Source organism: Melospiza georgiana, chromosome 1, assembly GCF_028018845.1.
Source record: "Melospiza georgiana isolate bMelGeo1 chromosome 1, bMelGeo1.pri, whole genome shotgun sequence".
Taxonomy (NCBI): domain Eukaryota; kingdom Metazoa; phylum Chordata; class Aves; order Passeriformes; family Passerellidae; genus Melospiza; species Melospiza georgiana.
In genome coordinates this window covers 58,518,646-58,534,415 of record NC_080430.1, presented here as the reverse complement: position 1 = coordinate 58,534,415, position 15,770 = coordinate 58,518,646, and the positions used below count along the sequence as shown (strand labels likewise).

Below are 15,770 nucleotides of genomic sequence, written 5' to 3'. Positions count from 1 at the left end.
CTTGATCAGTATCATATTCATCTCACAGAAATCATAGCTTATTCTTTGTTCCTCAATCACACACACAAACAATCTACTGTGATCCCAATGTGATTTTGTTTATCTAATTACAGTCAGTAGAAGACTGGAAAGTCAGATTCTCAGGCATTGTTGAGAAACCCCAGTCACATAAATCATTGATGAACCTGTTCTAATCTTTCTTGGTGTCCAATTTATATCTGAAATTTGGTATCCTGATCTATTACAAAGTCCACATAATTTCTCAGTATCCATTCCTATCTAAGAAGGAGAAAACCAGTCACCTCTTGCTTTTGTATAGTCTAACAATATTATTTCATGTGACTTTTTTTCCAGGTAGCTAAGTTTTGTTTTCCATGACGAAACTTAGGAAATAATGTTTTTACTCAGGTTACACAGTCTGTTTAGCCTACAGTTTATTCAGTATTTTAAAATTTCTTTACAAGTAGAAAGAGTTCTGAAAGAGAACTGATTTCATAAACAAATTCTTCAGGAATTGTTGCCTTTTAAAATAAATTCTCAGCTCATATTCCAATTTGGGTAATAAGAAAGAAACCTGTTCTAGAGGTGAAATATCAGTAAACTTTAAATAGCAATTAAGTTTTGCAAGAAATATACCTGAACTTTTTATTCTAACTACCTATTTCCTGTTTTGAGCTGTTTTCTTGACACTTATTTCGCTGTTTAAATTTCACATGCTCTTTTCTTAAAATATCCTTCCCCTATTTGCTGGCATAACTCTGACTTACTGTTTTCTATAAACATGTGAAATGGCCTCTGGCATTTAGTTTGACTGTTGGAATTTAAATGTTTTAACAGGAAAAATAAAAAGGTTCTTCAGCTGAAAATCCAAACCAAGCTTACAACTCCATTTTCATCACACTGGAACAAGAAAAATTTTATTCTGACAACAGCAAATAGATTTGGGAACTGAATTGATGATCTTAATAAAATATCCCTTCTGATCTTCCTTATCCATTCCTTTTATTTTTTTGAACAAGAAATTTTGTTGTTGCTCTCTTCTTAGGAATGTTAAGGTTCTCATTTAACCTACCAATACAATATGGGCAGAATACCTTCGTAAAGAACAATACTCTTTTGAGTCAAGGTGTGGAGATTTCTGCACTAATCAAGGGAATCAAGTAGGTAAGTGGAGTAATCAGTTTGGTGCATTGTATGGGTAGTAATGTTGCTCAATCACTGGCACATGTGGAAATGTGTGATGAAATCTGCCTTGCCCAATTGTGGACCAAACTGTTCATTTTAGAAGAAATTATAGAAAAGATTCTTCAATACATCCATCATTATGTATGAACCACAACAAAAGTTTCAGAGTAAAGAACATCCGTGACTAAGAAGTAGAGAGCTGAACTCTTGAGTGAAGAGCTAATGGCTCAAATCAAGCTATCAGAGTCATGTCTGACATGGGGGTGGTGGCAACATCATCTAAGAGCAGGGAAAGGCATTAATGATGCCACTGTTGCTAATGATAGAATGCTACATTTTCAACACACCTAACAAGTGTCTCTTCCCTTTTTGGATGCAAAACTGTTAACTACAATTTTGGATCTGAGAGGGTTCAGTTGCCAAAAATGAGATTGTGGAAAAAAGACTTGACCTAAAATTAAGATAACAGTATGGAAAATATAAGGGGAAGTATGGTTGCTACTCCCTGGATGGAACATAGTCAGCGCACCCAGATTGCTATGCACAGTACAATCTAGGCGGAACTAAATGGAGAGTGGAGTGGAGTGGAGTGGAGTGGAGTGGAGTGGAGTGGAGTGGAGTGGAGTGGAGTGGAGTGGAGTGGAGTGGAGTGGGACACTGCAACCAGGCTCTGTTGAAACCCTTGGAGAAGAGGGTACTTGGTGGTACTTTTTAGTTAATAAGCCACGCAGCAGCTGGAAGCCTAGGGAGATAAAGGAAGATGTCCTGCTATTGAATCAGCAGCTATGGCAGAATTACCCTCCTTGGATTGACACATATCCCTATCCCAAGGTTATGTCAGATGCTACACTGATGTTAACTGCCTCCAAGGCATGACCACCCCTCACTGAGTAATATGTAGGACTAATGTCACTCGGGCTTTGCATAAATGTAAAGAAGAATTAAGAAAGGAGAGAAGACTCCATTGTAACTGCTGGGATTAGGTGGTAGGCTGAACCTTTCTTCTCCTCCATATGGACACCTAGGGGTAAGAAGTGTACTCTATGCATGCTGAATGATTATCTCTAGCGAGCTCTCACTGGGGATTAGAGTTTGTCTGTACATTGCTTTGAATACATTTTTGCAGTCAGATACTGTCACCAGCAACCCTAAAACCTTACGTTCTCACTACTGTTTTTTATTAATTAAGAGTGTTGTCTGCAAACTGTTAATGTGGATTCTTCAAGGGTGCTAGCAGTCAATGGCAGTTTTTTAAGGTGTGGAGACCCATAAGGAGGTCTCTCTTTTGGCATGTGACCCAGAGCAAATGAGTTGAACTGCACTCCGATCTAGCAGACCACTCCGTGAAGGGTCCCCATGGCCGGAGGTGCTGGCAGACTGCTTAAGCAACAGGATCTCAGCTTTCCTGAGTCATGATCAGACTAATCAAACATTAAGGGTTTGAGAAAATCTTCATTTTCACATGAAGAACTCCTAACATCATGGAAAGTCCTTGAATAATATCATGATAATTCTGTGATTCATGGTGGGTAATGATAGGAAATTCAAATATGCTAACAGAAGAACAAGGAGAGTGCTCTTTTTTGTTCCATGAACTATTTGAGGCCAAGCACCTCCTAGCTAAAAGAGAGAGAGGAATGCACTCTCTCCATGTGTTCTGGGAGAAATTTGTGCTGATAATGCTCAGGTAGGGCAGTGCAGTGTCCTGAAAACTAAGCTGTGTTAACCCTGCCTGATCTAGCTCCAGAACTAGAAGCATAACATTCATGGAATTAGCACAGCATTCCTTCTGATTTATTTTCTCATGCTGAAAAGCAAAGACAAATTACCTTAGACCACACACTGGGTCAATACTGCTGTATTGTTCCTGGTACCCAAGATGGAGTTTCTGCATGGACTGCACTTAAACCATCCACACACTATGCCTAACATCCCGCTTTATTATTGAAGTAATATGTTAGGAATATGAACTGAAGTGTGCCTTCTCTGCTACTACTGCACAGAGATTGAGTATCTGTCCTCTTGCCTTGCACTCTTGCCTAAGACAGCTCTCATTTTTTCAGTTCCTCAGGAGCTGCTTGGGGAAAGTGGAAATGTCTTCTTGCATCTCTCACAAGGGAAGATAAAAGAGGAAAGGTGAAGTAAAAAAAAGACTTTGGTCATATTCAACAGTGAATATGAAACTCTGAAACTATCCCATCAAAGAGGTAATATAGAGGGAAGTAAGCCAATTACTAGTATTTTCTGGACCATTTCCCAGCTTCCTGCTTTCTGCCTTTAAGGGAAGTGCAATGAAAACTGTACTTCCTCCTTGTCATTCATGAGCTTCTAATGCTTACTCTTGAGCAGCTGAGATTAGAGGATGCATAGGCATCATTCTTTCTCAGGAAAAACAGACACTAGAAAAGGAGAAGGAGTAGTTGGGGCTGAAAGATTAAAATAGCACAGATCACAGGTATCACAGAATCACAGAATCACAGAATTTTCAAGACTGGAAGAGACCTATAAGATCATCTAGTCCAGCCGATGTTCTAACTGTTCAACTAGATCATGGCAGCAAGTGCCACATCCAGTCTTTTTTTAAATTCTTCAAGGGATGATGCCTCCACCACCTCACTGGGTAAATGATTCCAGTTTCTGACCACTCTTTCTGTGAAGTATTTCCTTCTTACTTCTAACTTACATCTACCTTGACGCAACTTGAGACTGTGTCCTCTTGTTCTATCCGTTGTCGCCTGGAGAAAGAGGCCAACCCCCAGCTCACTACAGCCACCCTTCAGGAAGTTGTAGAGAGTGATGAGGTCACCCCTTAGTCTCCTTTTCTCCAGGCTGAACAACCCCAACTCCCTCAGTCGCTCTTCATATGGCTTGTGTTCCAAGCCCTTTATTAGTTTCGTTGCTCTCCTCTGGACACGCTCAAGTAACTCGACGTCCCTCCTAAAGTGAGGGGCCCAGAACTGGATGCAATACTCCAAGTGAGGCCTCACCAGTGCCGAGTACAGGGGAAGAATGACCTCTCTGTTCCTGCTGGCCACTCCATTTCTGATACTGGCCAGGATGGCATTGGCCCTCTTGGCTACCTGGGCACACTGCTGGCTCATATTCAATCGACAGTCAACCAGCACCCCCAGGTCCCTTTCCACCTGAGCACTATCCAGCCGTTCCATCCCCAGCTTGTATCGGTACAGGGGATTATTATGGCCGAAGTGCAATACTCGGCACTTGGACTTATTGAAGCTCATCCCGTTTGATTCTGTCCATATGTCCAGCCTTTCCAAGTCTCTCTGAAGAACCCTACACCCCTCTAGTTGATCTACACTCATTCCCAATTTGGTATCATCAGCGAAACTACTAATAAAAGACTCTAAGCCCTCATCCATATCGTCAATAAAAATATTGAACAAAGCTGGTCCCAACACAGACCCCTGAGGGACACCACTGGTGACTGGTTGCCAGCTAGATGTGACACCATTCACCAGCACTCTCTGGGCCCGGCCATCCAGCCAGTTCTGAACCCAGCAAAGGGTATTTACATTTCTGGTGGGAATATTATCCAAACAGCTAAATGGCATTTAAACCTTCATCTATTTGACCCTGTTCCCATTGGTTAATTAAGGAAAGCTGACAGGATGATATTTATGCAGTAGCTACTAGCTCAAAAAACAAGACAGATTATTGTGAAAATAAACATGAAAGAAAGTGCATTGGCATGACCAATATAATTTTTCACATTCTGCTGTTTGCTTATACCTATTTGGTATTTGTGGCAGCTAGGTCATTTTGTGGAACCCAACTATATTTGCAGAGCTGCAGTATTTAAAAGCAGGCTTTATTTTTGCACTGGACATGGTGACAGAATATAAAATGGTTTTATTACTATGACTTTTACAATCAATCTAACTAACATCTACTGCATTTTACATAGTTACACATGATCCTACAGTTTTTACAATGTTGGTAAGTGGTTACCCATCCTCGGTCTGGGAAGTGGTCTGAACAGTTTTATCACCTGACAGTTTAATAAACCTAAAAATGCTGTAGAATGGTCACTGACTAAATAGATACCACATGAGAATACGGTTTCAAGATTCAGATAAAAAGAAGCTGAGCACCAATGCCCTGAGAATCTCATTTTTTGCGCCTGAAGATGGCACTACATCCACAGGGAGCAAACACATCACACTACTTTTGTAGCACCAGGTTTTTGAGTGAAAGTGCTAAGACACCTGGTGAGTCTTGCCTGTAGGCTGTAAAATTCTTATTTCTTGCAAGTGTAATGGGCTAGAAAAGACAGCAGAATGATATTCTAGTATTCCCTAAAGAATGCACCAATTGAATGCATCAAATGAAGTCATATAATTGTATTATTCTTGTTTTCCTCCCATGACAAATCCTGGGTGAGTGAGCAACTACATTTTTTGGTAGTTTTAGGATCTTCCTGAATTCCTTACGTTTTTTCCCCCTCCCAGTTGTGTTAAATAATTTGCATAACCAAAAACGATTATCAGTCACAAATAAGTAAAATCTCCTATATTTGCTATTCATACTTATTGTCATACGAGGAACACAGAGTTACACAACAATGTTATGCAGAAAATGAAATTCTCCTCCCACTGCTTATTAAAAATATCAAGAAAACAACCAACAGATATTTTCTGAAAATACTATGATATTCAGAAAAATTAAATCTGGCACAGAAAAAAAATCCATCGCAAATCAACAAGAGCCTATAACACTACTGATTGGTGAACAGAAGGTGCAAATATAAATGTTTTAACAACATATCATCCATTAAAAAGTATTTTTCCATGCAATGTACATGAATTCTACTGTATTATCACTGTTCTGATAATGCAGCCTAGATGAGTGGAAGTTGGATTAACTTGTCTTGAAACTGTGTAATTTTCCTTAATCAGTTTTTCTTGTTTGAAACTGCTCTTCTTCAAAGTACTTTTTTTTTCCCCCGATGGGGTGAAAAAAAAGTGTTGAATTATGTTTTCCTCAGACCTTAGCACAGACCACTTAATATGTATCTATGTATTCTTATGATTAGTTTTGGGATACTTTCACAGTTTAAAGTATAATTTAGTAGTACTGGACTGTTGTTCACGATGAAATAAAAGAAGTTATCTATTAAATCCTTTTTATTACAGTTTATGCCACAAATGCTTTTATTCATCTGAGAACATTTTTTACAGGATTAGCCCAATAATGAATGCTACTAAAAGTATGCATACAAAGTGCTTGAAGCTTCCAGAAATGGGTCTGAAATTTCCCCAGATGTAAGCCAGCAATTGAAAAGCTTCCTAAAATGACAGGAATGTCTTCACACAGCAGGTACTGGCTACTAGAAGATGTAAATCAACATTTAGCATTTGTTTCATGCAATTCAGTGTTTGGACAAAGAAACAGCACATTCACTTTGCAAAACAGAAAATCTCCATAGATCCTGTGCACTGAGTCAATGGTCTTTCGAAAACTTCTCTTACCAGAAATATAACCAAGTTAAGCCAGCATGGTTTAACAGTAAGTAGTACTATGGCTGTAGAGAAACATGACCAAGACTGCTTTTAGCCTTATAGAAGGCTCCTGCAGTCCAGCAGCTACAGAAAACTGGCTCTTATTTGTCACCTCTTAAAGGCTGCAGAACAATTAGTAGCCTGGAGTTTGCTAACTACTCAAAGGCAGCTTTAACATATAGGTATTTCCAATAAACAGTGTTCCCTGAACCTAGCAAGTTCAAAGACCATGTTCTGGGTGGTTTTGGTTTTTTTTTTGCTTATTCATTTGAAAGGGTAAGTAAAAGTACAACTTCTGTAACATCCCTCATAGACGGTACTCCTAGTTGTTATGACAATTAGTCCTTGGACTCAGTATCATTTGCAACCAATACACAGAGTGGAAAGCAGAACAGCATTTCTTTTAACATGTTTTCCACTATTACTTACTGTACAGGGAATAGATCTGCCACTTGAAATTGAGAAGATGAAAGGTATATGCCTAGATAATCTAAGAGGCCAAGAACATAATCATTGAAATCATTATAATTTGAAATCAGCATACTGATTTCAAAGAATGCTAGTTTTGTTAATCCCTAAATTCTGAATTTTCTACCTAAACTGATTTTTTCCTTTCTCATTATTATCACACAAACCTCAGACACAAGGTGGCACCACATATACCTCTGATTTACAATTGAAAAGATCTGAAAATTGCATTTGCTTTTCTCAGATGAAAAACACTTTTTGAAATGGTACCTGGAAATACCCGTGGACAATACTGAAATTTCATGTCTTATCTGCTCTTACTGTCCCTTGGAGAAAGTGCACAATGGTTTTAACAATAGTGACCATGGCTAGGTACTTTTATATAACTTGTCTCTAAGGAAACAGAAAAAGTCCATATTTCTTCCTTTACCACTGTCCAAGTCCAGGTCTGGTCTTTCATTAGAAAACCATGCCATACTCTTATACTCCAATTTTTTAAACTGATTAATTGCTGATTAAAAGCTCACTTAAAAGTAAGAATCTTTAAGCAGTACTTCCATTAGGGATGCACAATTTGCCATGCAAGTTGCAGTTGCTGAAATGACAAAAAGTATTTAAGATGCTGGAACTCTCTCTCGTTCCACTGAAAGGTCACAGGATAGCAGAACTGGTACATTACTGCACTGCTACTCTATTTCAGGGCTAGGAATAACATACAGAAGATTTCGTATTAATAGATCAGATGGCACTCACATACTTCCACTGTGTGCCAACCCATATCAAATTAGAGACCATCCAAAAAGGCAGGTGCTGAACTGAATTTCAAAATCAGGCAGTCTTTTTTTCCCTCTGCAAATTGTATTTGGCACCACAGCGAAGAGAAATTAGTATCACTTTATCCAAAACACCCTTCTGAGGCTGACATTCATAGCAGTTATCAATACTGCAGGTCGTAGGACAAAACTTAAATTGAATGATCACGCTCAGTTGAACTGTATGGAGTTGAGAGAAATTATAGAACAAGATAATCTTAAAGCATAAAAGAAGGGAACACAGTCTTGGACATCAAGTCAAACAAGAAACCCCCACACAGCTTAAGTGCTAGACGGAAAAACTTTTCAAGCAGAAGCCAATAGAACTAAGTCATAACTGATTTCTCCATTTTATGTAATACAGTGGAGCCAGGGATATGTTCCAGTCAACCAGTAACCCATGTGTTCCAGTCTTTATGTTATGTGTAAAAGCAAGCACTATAATGCTTTAAATGGTCCTCTTGACAAAATAATTAATGGGGTGAAGGTGAGAACAGGTGTGTAAGTTTGGAAAACTTCCAAATTCCACCAAATAAACTTACATATTCAACTTTCTCCTTCTCTTGGGGGCAAGTGTAAAACACTTTGGAGGTGGGAATTAGACTGCTGAGAGGTGTGACACGAGGTAGACATATCTGATGACCACACTCTCTACTGAGTGTGCAACCCCTGGCAAGGAAAACATTGCACTGGCATGTCCCTACCTCAGGGTCATTCTGATCCTCAAAAGAAAAAACCCAAACAGGCCGAAGGCAACCCTTTGTAACACAAAGTTCAGCCCAGGCAGAGGGAGATGTAAGAGTAGAGGCAGGAGACCAGCAGGAAACCAGAGTTCAACCAAACATTGACACAGAACAGGACTGTGGGATGTCTCCCTGTCTGATAAACATGATTACTATTTCCCTTTATGCAGAACACTGCTTCTCTCTCCAAAGTTGCTCTGTCTATGATAGTTAGTAAATATATTTTCAAAAATGGTCTCTGTACTTATTATCTAAATAAATTTCTGATCTTCCTCTCGGAAAGAGTTCCATAGTTTCTTTGAATAATACAGGTTTAAATATTTCCTTTTATCAGTTTTACCTGCTTCTTTTCAATTTACCTAAATATTGATTTACTTTCACTCCTTTTTGTAATATAAGATAAAAATTCCCATGGATTTAATTTTTTTTATCTCAAATTTATATTGTTAACAGGTTATTCCTAATGCATCTTAGATATAAACATATTATTTGACTAATCATATACTGGAGCAACTGCTAAGAATCAAAAAAATCACTTCTCCAGGAAAAATAAATTGTATAGATCTGTGGAAAGAAAGCTGTAAAATAATCTTTCGCTGTGAATCCCAAAAGACATGAAACAGTTTGTGTCTGAGTCCAAGTAATTTGTTCTGAAAGTATTTGAAAACCGATTTAAAAAGTCAGACAATATTTTGTGTTCATGGATACTATGAAGTCCTGTGATTTACCTGCACTGCCCAGAGGTAGTCCAGACGCAGTTTCAAGTCCACCTGTCTTGAATGCAGTGCTAAAGCACAAGAAAACAGCAAAATAGCTAGTATTGGTTCATAGCCACGCATGTAAAAGGAACCGCCCCTTAAAAAGAAGAAGAAAATAAATGTGTTATTCCAGGTCTAATACCTAACACTGCACATTTAATATCAGATCCTTAGTTTAGAACACATGGATACCTCCTAATCACTAGGCTCATCTGGGCAGGGAGATGGGTGAGAGTACATCTGATTGCTGCATCACACCAACATGCAATTCTTGAGGATTTTTAGATGCTATGCATTATTGTAATGTGTGTGCATGTTTTTAATTAGAAAATATAAAAACATTGAAAAGCTCAAAAGTTTTATTGAAATTGCGACTGAGGGCTGCTGAAATATGGCAGTTAAGTTTTTAACTGTGTTTTTCTATTCCATACCATAGCTAGACTGCAGAGTGTTCAGCTGGGGTACATTAACATAAAACTACAGAACAATGGGGCAACAGTTGCTAGCTCCCAAAAGCTTCTCCCCTGATGATGGACATTACTAGATCCTACAATTGTTGGGGAAAGGATGACTGATGTGTTTCTTATGCTCTACTCCTAGGCAGCGCTGAACACTAGAGGACAATTCAGAAATAAGTAGTCAATGCGTGACTATCTATAGAAAATTACCCATTGCTTAATTTTGCATGATACCTACCCCACTGCTTTTCTGTAACCACTGAGTTCCAGAATAAGTATGTACAAAATTGTAACAAAAAGCAGGAGAATAATTTTTGGCAAGGAAGATACACGTAGAAATATTGCCAAGGTGAGAGTCCCCACTACACAGGAAAGGAAAGCATAGTGGGCTGTGTCACATGGAAGTTCATTCATTGTTTTATTTGTTCCACCAGGAGAAATTATAACTATTGAGCTGCTGGAATTGGTATTCCAAACCCAAGGCATGCAGCCAACCTAGAAAAGACAGGAGAGGTGAGAAGGGAAGAATGTTAAATATGAAATAAACAAAAATGTAGTTGGTATGGAGGCTGACTGTAGTTCATTGCTAATTGGAAAAAATATGCCTGTGGAGTTCCCACTAAGCTCAATGCTGTATTAAAATCTCCTTTTCCTGTAATGCTCCAATGAGTTTTAGGGGAGAGACACAATTTGTTAATTAGATGCCAATAAGAGGCAACCAATTGAAGTGTGGGCTTAGTTGAATAGTTTCCCTCTCATTGCTCAAACCTAAGAGATTCTCAAGCCAGGATATTCCTGCAAAATTAAGGAACTTCACTTAACATTTTATTTGGTCATGCAGGTGAAAAAGGTTCTTTTACAGAGCACAGAGATAAATTATTGTTTTACTGACTATGAAAATCACATAAACTTCCATTACTTAAATAGAAAATAAAATATTTTATTGAGTGAAAAACTAAACATAACATCTTTTTCCCAAGTCACAGCTACTTCTACTGTAACATATGTTTCAAATACAAGCACTCATCTTTAATTACCCCTGTTATTTCATTATCCAAGGAGTTCCATTTCCTTCTTATACTGGGAAATAAATTTTTTTCATATATCTCATGGGAAATTTGGGGAAATCTAACCTGCTTTTCCTAAAGACAATGTCATGTACAAATCTCAGAGCTGTTACCCAAGGAAGAGAGGAATTTCTGGAAAATAGTGCAAGTCCCTAGAGCTCCAGTTTTAACTGCAGTCCAACCTTCACCCCTTACAAAGGAAAAGGATAAGAGTTAGTATAAGTAGGGGAGAGTGGGATTGTAGTGTGAAATTGATCTAACAGGCACCATCACATAAGCCCTGCCCTGTACTTAAACATCTCTTTTGAAGTGTATTATAAGACCTTTCTATTTCATCTCGACCACTGAGAATGAAATTTTATAGCATGTTGTTAAGTAACTGGCATCCTGAAGGATGATTAAACCATGTATTTTAGAAGGCGTTGTATTAACTTAAAAAGACGAGACATAATACATAAACAAATATGAGTTAAACTCATAATAGGTAACACTATGAAATGAGATTGGGAAAGTGAAATGAAAAATCCCTTTTAATAGGATTTTGTTCAATATCCTTAAAAATGCTTTCATAAAATTATCCAAAAACATACACATGCATGAGGGCTTCATCAGTAATCTGGAATCCACTCAGGAAAATATCATCTGTTATACAACCAGTAGTGGAATGTCAACACCTAGCTCTTCTGACAGATGACAATTCTAGAGGCATTACTTTGCAGAAACTAATAATTTCTACTGATTAAACATTTCTACCTAGGTTATAAGTTATTTTTGTTGAGGAATGAATTATGTTCTAAGTTGTAACTGAATGACCATTCCCTTATTGGAGGTCAGAACTTCTAAATTCTAATTTGCCTTCCACTGTTGTTCAGCACTGCCCTAGGGCTTACAATGTCTATTTCTCATTCTCACTATCTTTAAGTGGCAGCAATGGTGCTTGTTTCATTTGGTCAAAGTAAGGGTCAGACCTGTGGAGGCTGATTCACAAAGGTTTTAGCTGTCACAACTTTCATCTCAATTCCAAAGTCAGATACACAGAATTTGCTGAGAAGCTAGCCTGGAATCACTGCAAAGCTCTATGCATTTTGTGCTTCTGTCCGTCTTAGGAACCATATATGCATCTGTGTGCTATTAGGGCTGTGTGTTACTCACACAGATGATGTTCAGGAATTCCCAGAAATGTCTCAACATCAGCAATTCTTGGTTCCTCTCAGGACATTGGAATCCACAGAAAAGGGACCGTCTGCCCAGTCAGCTCATGGGGATAAACCAGTTAGTATGTTCTCAGGGCAGGTCCAGGGACAAGTGAATACACAAAATACAAAACATGGGGCTCGGCATCTCAGCACTGAAGCTCATGTCTTCTTAATGGTCAGAACACATTGTCAAATTCCTGCAGAGAAGCATAATTTGAAATATCTGCCTCCTCAGCATTTCCAGTTGCATTTCGTGTGCTATTTTTATGTGGATCCTTTCCTTTGAATAACATGTTTAATGCATTAGCATTGGCAGCCAAAATGCTAAAGATGAGTGCTAGGAATTGGTCAAGGCAACTGACTGACAAATACTTAGGAGGAAGTTTGAAGACCATTTTAATTGAAGTTGACCATGTTGAACTCTCTGCTATTCTACAGTAAAGGAAGCTCAATTTTCAGAAGTATTGAGCACATTCACTTCAAATAACAGGCTTTTTAGACATTAGATATGAATGGATCATATCAATAGCACAATGTAAGCTCCTCTTCTCGTTACACAAAACTGTCAATATTTTAAGATCTCTCTATCTTTTCTGATCTGCCTGGACTAAAAATATCCCCATTATTACACAGAGGTATCTTCTATAAGGTGTCACATAGAAATAGTAATCTTGTTTTGACACCATGCCTTGTCTGTCCCAAAATATTAGCCATTGAACTAGTAAGCAAGTTGAACATTGAAAAATGCTTTTCCCATAAAGTACATGACACCAGCAGTCTACATGATGCTAAAGTTTGAAATACAAATTTATATTGGTTTTGAATAGGTATTATCTGTGTAATTTGCTAATGGCTTTGCCATTCCTAGTTCAACACACTGTCTCAGGCCAATGAAAATCCCAATTGCAGAAAAGGGGTTCAATTTTGAAGAAGCATGCTCTGCAAATATGAAAAATAAAACAAATAGGAATTCATCAGATGAGAATATGGTATGTATTAAAGGGATCTCACAAGTATGTTCTTTAAACACAATGCTCATTTAAGTGAAACTTGATTTAAATACTCACCACACAGCCTTGAGCCACAGAGTATATTAAGATCACAATAAAAATACACAAAATGGTACGAATTTGTATTGTCAGGCACCCTGGAAAACACTAAAAAAGAAAAAAAAAGTATATTTGAAAGTATTTTTAAAGTGGGGTTGTTATTTTTTAGTAGTCTATAAAGAGAAGTGAATAAGGGATACAGAAATTTCACCTGTACTGCAAATTATGAAATTGCAGTTATTGTTGTGGAGTAACTGTAAGTGTGTAGGTGTATTTTAATGATAATTACAGTTTTGGGGATAATAAATGTAAAATTACTATTGCTATATATTATTTCTCACTATGATTAAAACTTAGAAATTTTTACTTGTATGTCTACTCATGATGCAAATAATATTCTAGGATGGCATTTGATTTTGCTCTCGTGGGGAAAGTACCCAAAGCAACTTTTGAGTTGCAAATTTTCAGCCTCTTTTGCCTTGCAAATTGTGATCCAAGATAACATACTGTGATAGCATAGAATTTTGGAATGGTATATGTGTCTTCTGCTATAACAGGCAGGTTAAATGCCAGGGTAGTTTTAATTATTGTGACTCATAAAAATATTGAATTTTTCAGAAACAGCAGTCGACAACAAAAATATCTGGTGAAATGGAGTCTTGAACACATTCTGTTTATCTCCACTTTTAGCCTGATTCAATTTGTCACACTATTAAGTGTAAGTTCTTGCTGCTATGAAGCCTGTGGCAGAATGTGAGAGAGGAAGGGTAAGTATGTCAGGCTGTGCACTTTGGGCCTGTTCCAGTCGTTCTGATAAACTCTGCTTCCAGGTAAAGCTGCTTTCCTTCCTTTCCCCTTGCACTAAGAATATTTGGGGCTTCTATTATCTACTAGATGTATCTTTCAGACCACAGGACTTCTTCTAGTGACTTCAAGGGTCAAGGATACAATCCAAGAAACAGTCATATTTAAAGTGGGGACTATCCTATGTCCTTTAAAAGGAGGAAGCTAAGATTTATCAAGGTTGAATTTCACTGAAGGTTAAATGGAGCAAGCAAACACCTGATTTTTGGATGAAAGTCAACAGTTTTGAAGAAAAGCTGTTCATTTCACCAGCCTCAAAAACATAGCTTCCAGCAGGCAGCCTAGCAGTCAGAGAAAGACTACTGTAGCCTTCAGAATACAGCAATTACAGGGAAAAAAAACGTAAGCATGAATCTACAAATATATTCTGGCTTCAATATGGGTTAAGTCCATGTAAACATAGGTGTGGAGCAATCAATATATCGGTAGTAGATTTGTATTACAAATCTGAAGTAATTTTCTACACCTGTGTAAGTACTAGCATCAGTAAGATAGATTGGGATACCTGAGGTATATCACCTTTAATAAAACTGAGCATATTGAAGAAAAAATACCACAGATTATAGGAATCTGAGATTGAAAAGTTGTGTTTCAAGGGAGATAGAGCAATGTCCAAAATTACACTATGAGAAAAGACTATTTCTGCATTCATTCATCGCTATCATATAGTTCTGATTGGAAGAGACCCCAGGGGGCTCAAAAGTACTGTCTGCCTTGAACCTCAGAGTCTCAGGGCAATTTTTGCAGAGTTGGTTACTCCTCCTGTGTCATTGCACAGCATCGTTTCTTCTCAGGACCTGGACTTTGCATTATAGGTTCTATAGTTAAAAGATTCCTGTTTGCCCATTCTGTTAACCTATCTAGGACCCACTCAATAACCATCCTGCCAGCTTTTCTCACAAAGTTGTATTCATTTGAAAACATGACATGAGTATTTGCCGTGTCCTCCTCCAGGCTGTTGATAAAAATGTCTGACAGGATAGGATCCAGGATAAACTCCTGTAGTATCCCACTTACACTGGTTTCAAGGTTACCATGAAGTGCTACACTCTGAATGTGATTATCCCCATAGTATTTTACCCATCAAACTGTCCACTTAACTAGACCAGAATCCTGTATCCAAGTGAGGTGGAACATATGTGGTTTTATCCATATAAATAGAATACAAAATAATTTTGCTTGAAGAAAAAATATTTATTCCATTAATTAAGTTTGCAACCAAATAAGCTGTCTATTGCTTATTAAAGAGATAATACCCATGGTTTGAAGATAATGCTGGATGGTTAATAGGGATAAAGAAAAGTATGGATTCAAAGATCACGTCCTGACACATTGCACAGACAATTTTTTTGGTCTGTGTAGCACATACATGTTTTAAATGTCGACATGCTAGGCTATTGGGTTAAAATGGAAAACAGACCTCTAAAAGATAAGGTATGAGACATGTCTAAATTAAAATTCTGACACTATTAAGATTTATACTTCTGACTTTACCTCATTCTAAATTGTATTGATAGCATAGAATTTTGGGCTTCATTTTCTTTGTTTTATTTGTGAATTTTTTTATTAACTAAATAAGTAGTGTCAAATTACCAAAATGTTAGGTAACGGGTACAGTAAAATATTATGAAAGTAGTTTTATGAGTGAGAT

The 15,770-nt window shown here is 37.7% G+C and overlaps 1 protein-coding gene across 3 annotated transcripts in view; it reads right to left on the bottom strand.

Annotated features, from left to right (window-relative positions):
• Positions 1-15,770, bottom strand: part of ADCY1 (adenylate cyclase 1) — a 162,172-nt gene that overhangs the window by 20,578 nt on the left and 125,824 nt on the right. For all 3 annotated transcript variants that reach the window (XM_058044885.1, XM_058044894.1, XM_058044904.1), the window contains 3 exons: positions 13,274-13,363; positions 10,182-10,438; positions 9,456-9,582 (listed from right to left, as the gene is read on the bottom strand). In XM_058044885.1, the coding sequence (XP_057900868.1) occupies positions 9,456-9,582; positions 10,182-10,438; positions 13,274-13,363 (474 nt within the window). The remainder of the gene's footprint in view (positions 1-9,455; positions 9,583-10,181; positions 10,439-13,273; positions 13,364-15,770) is intronic.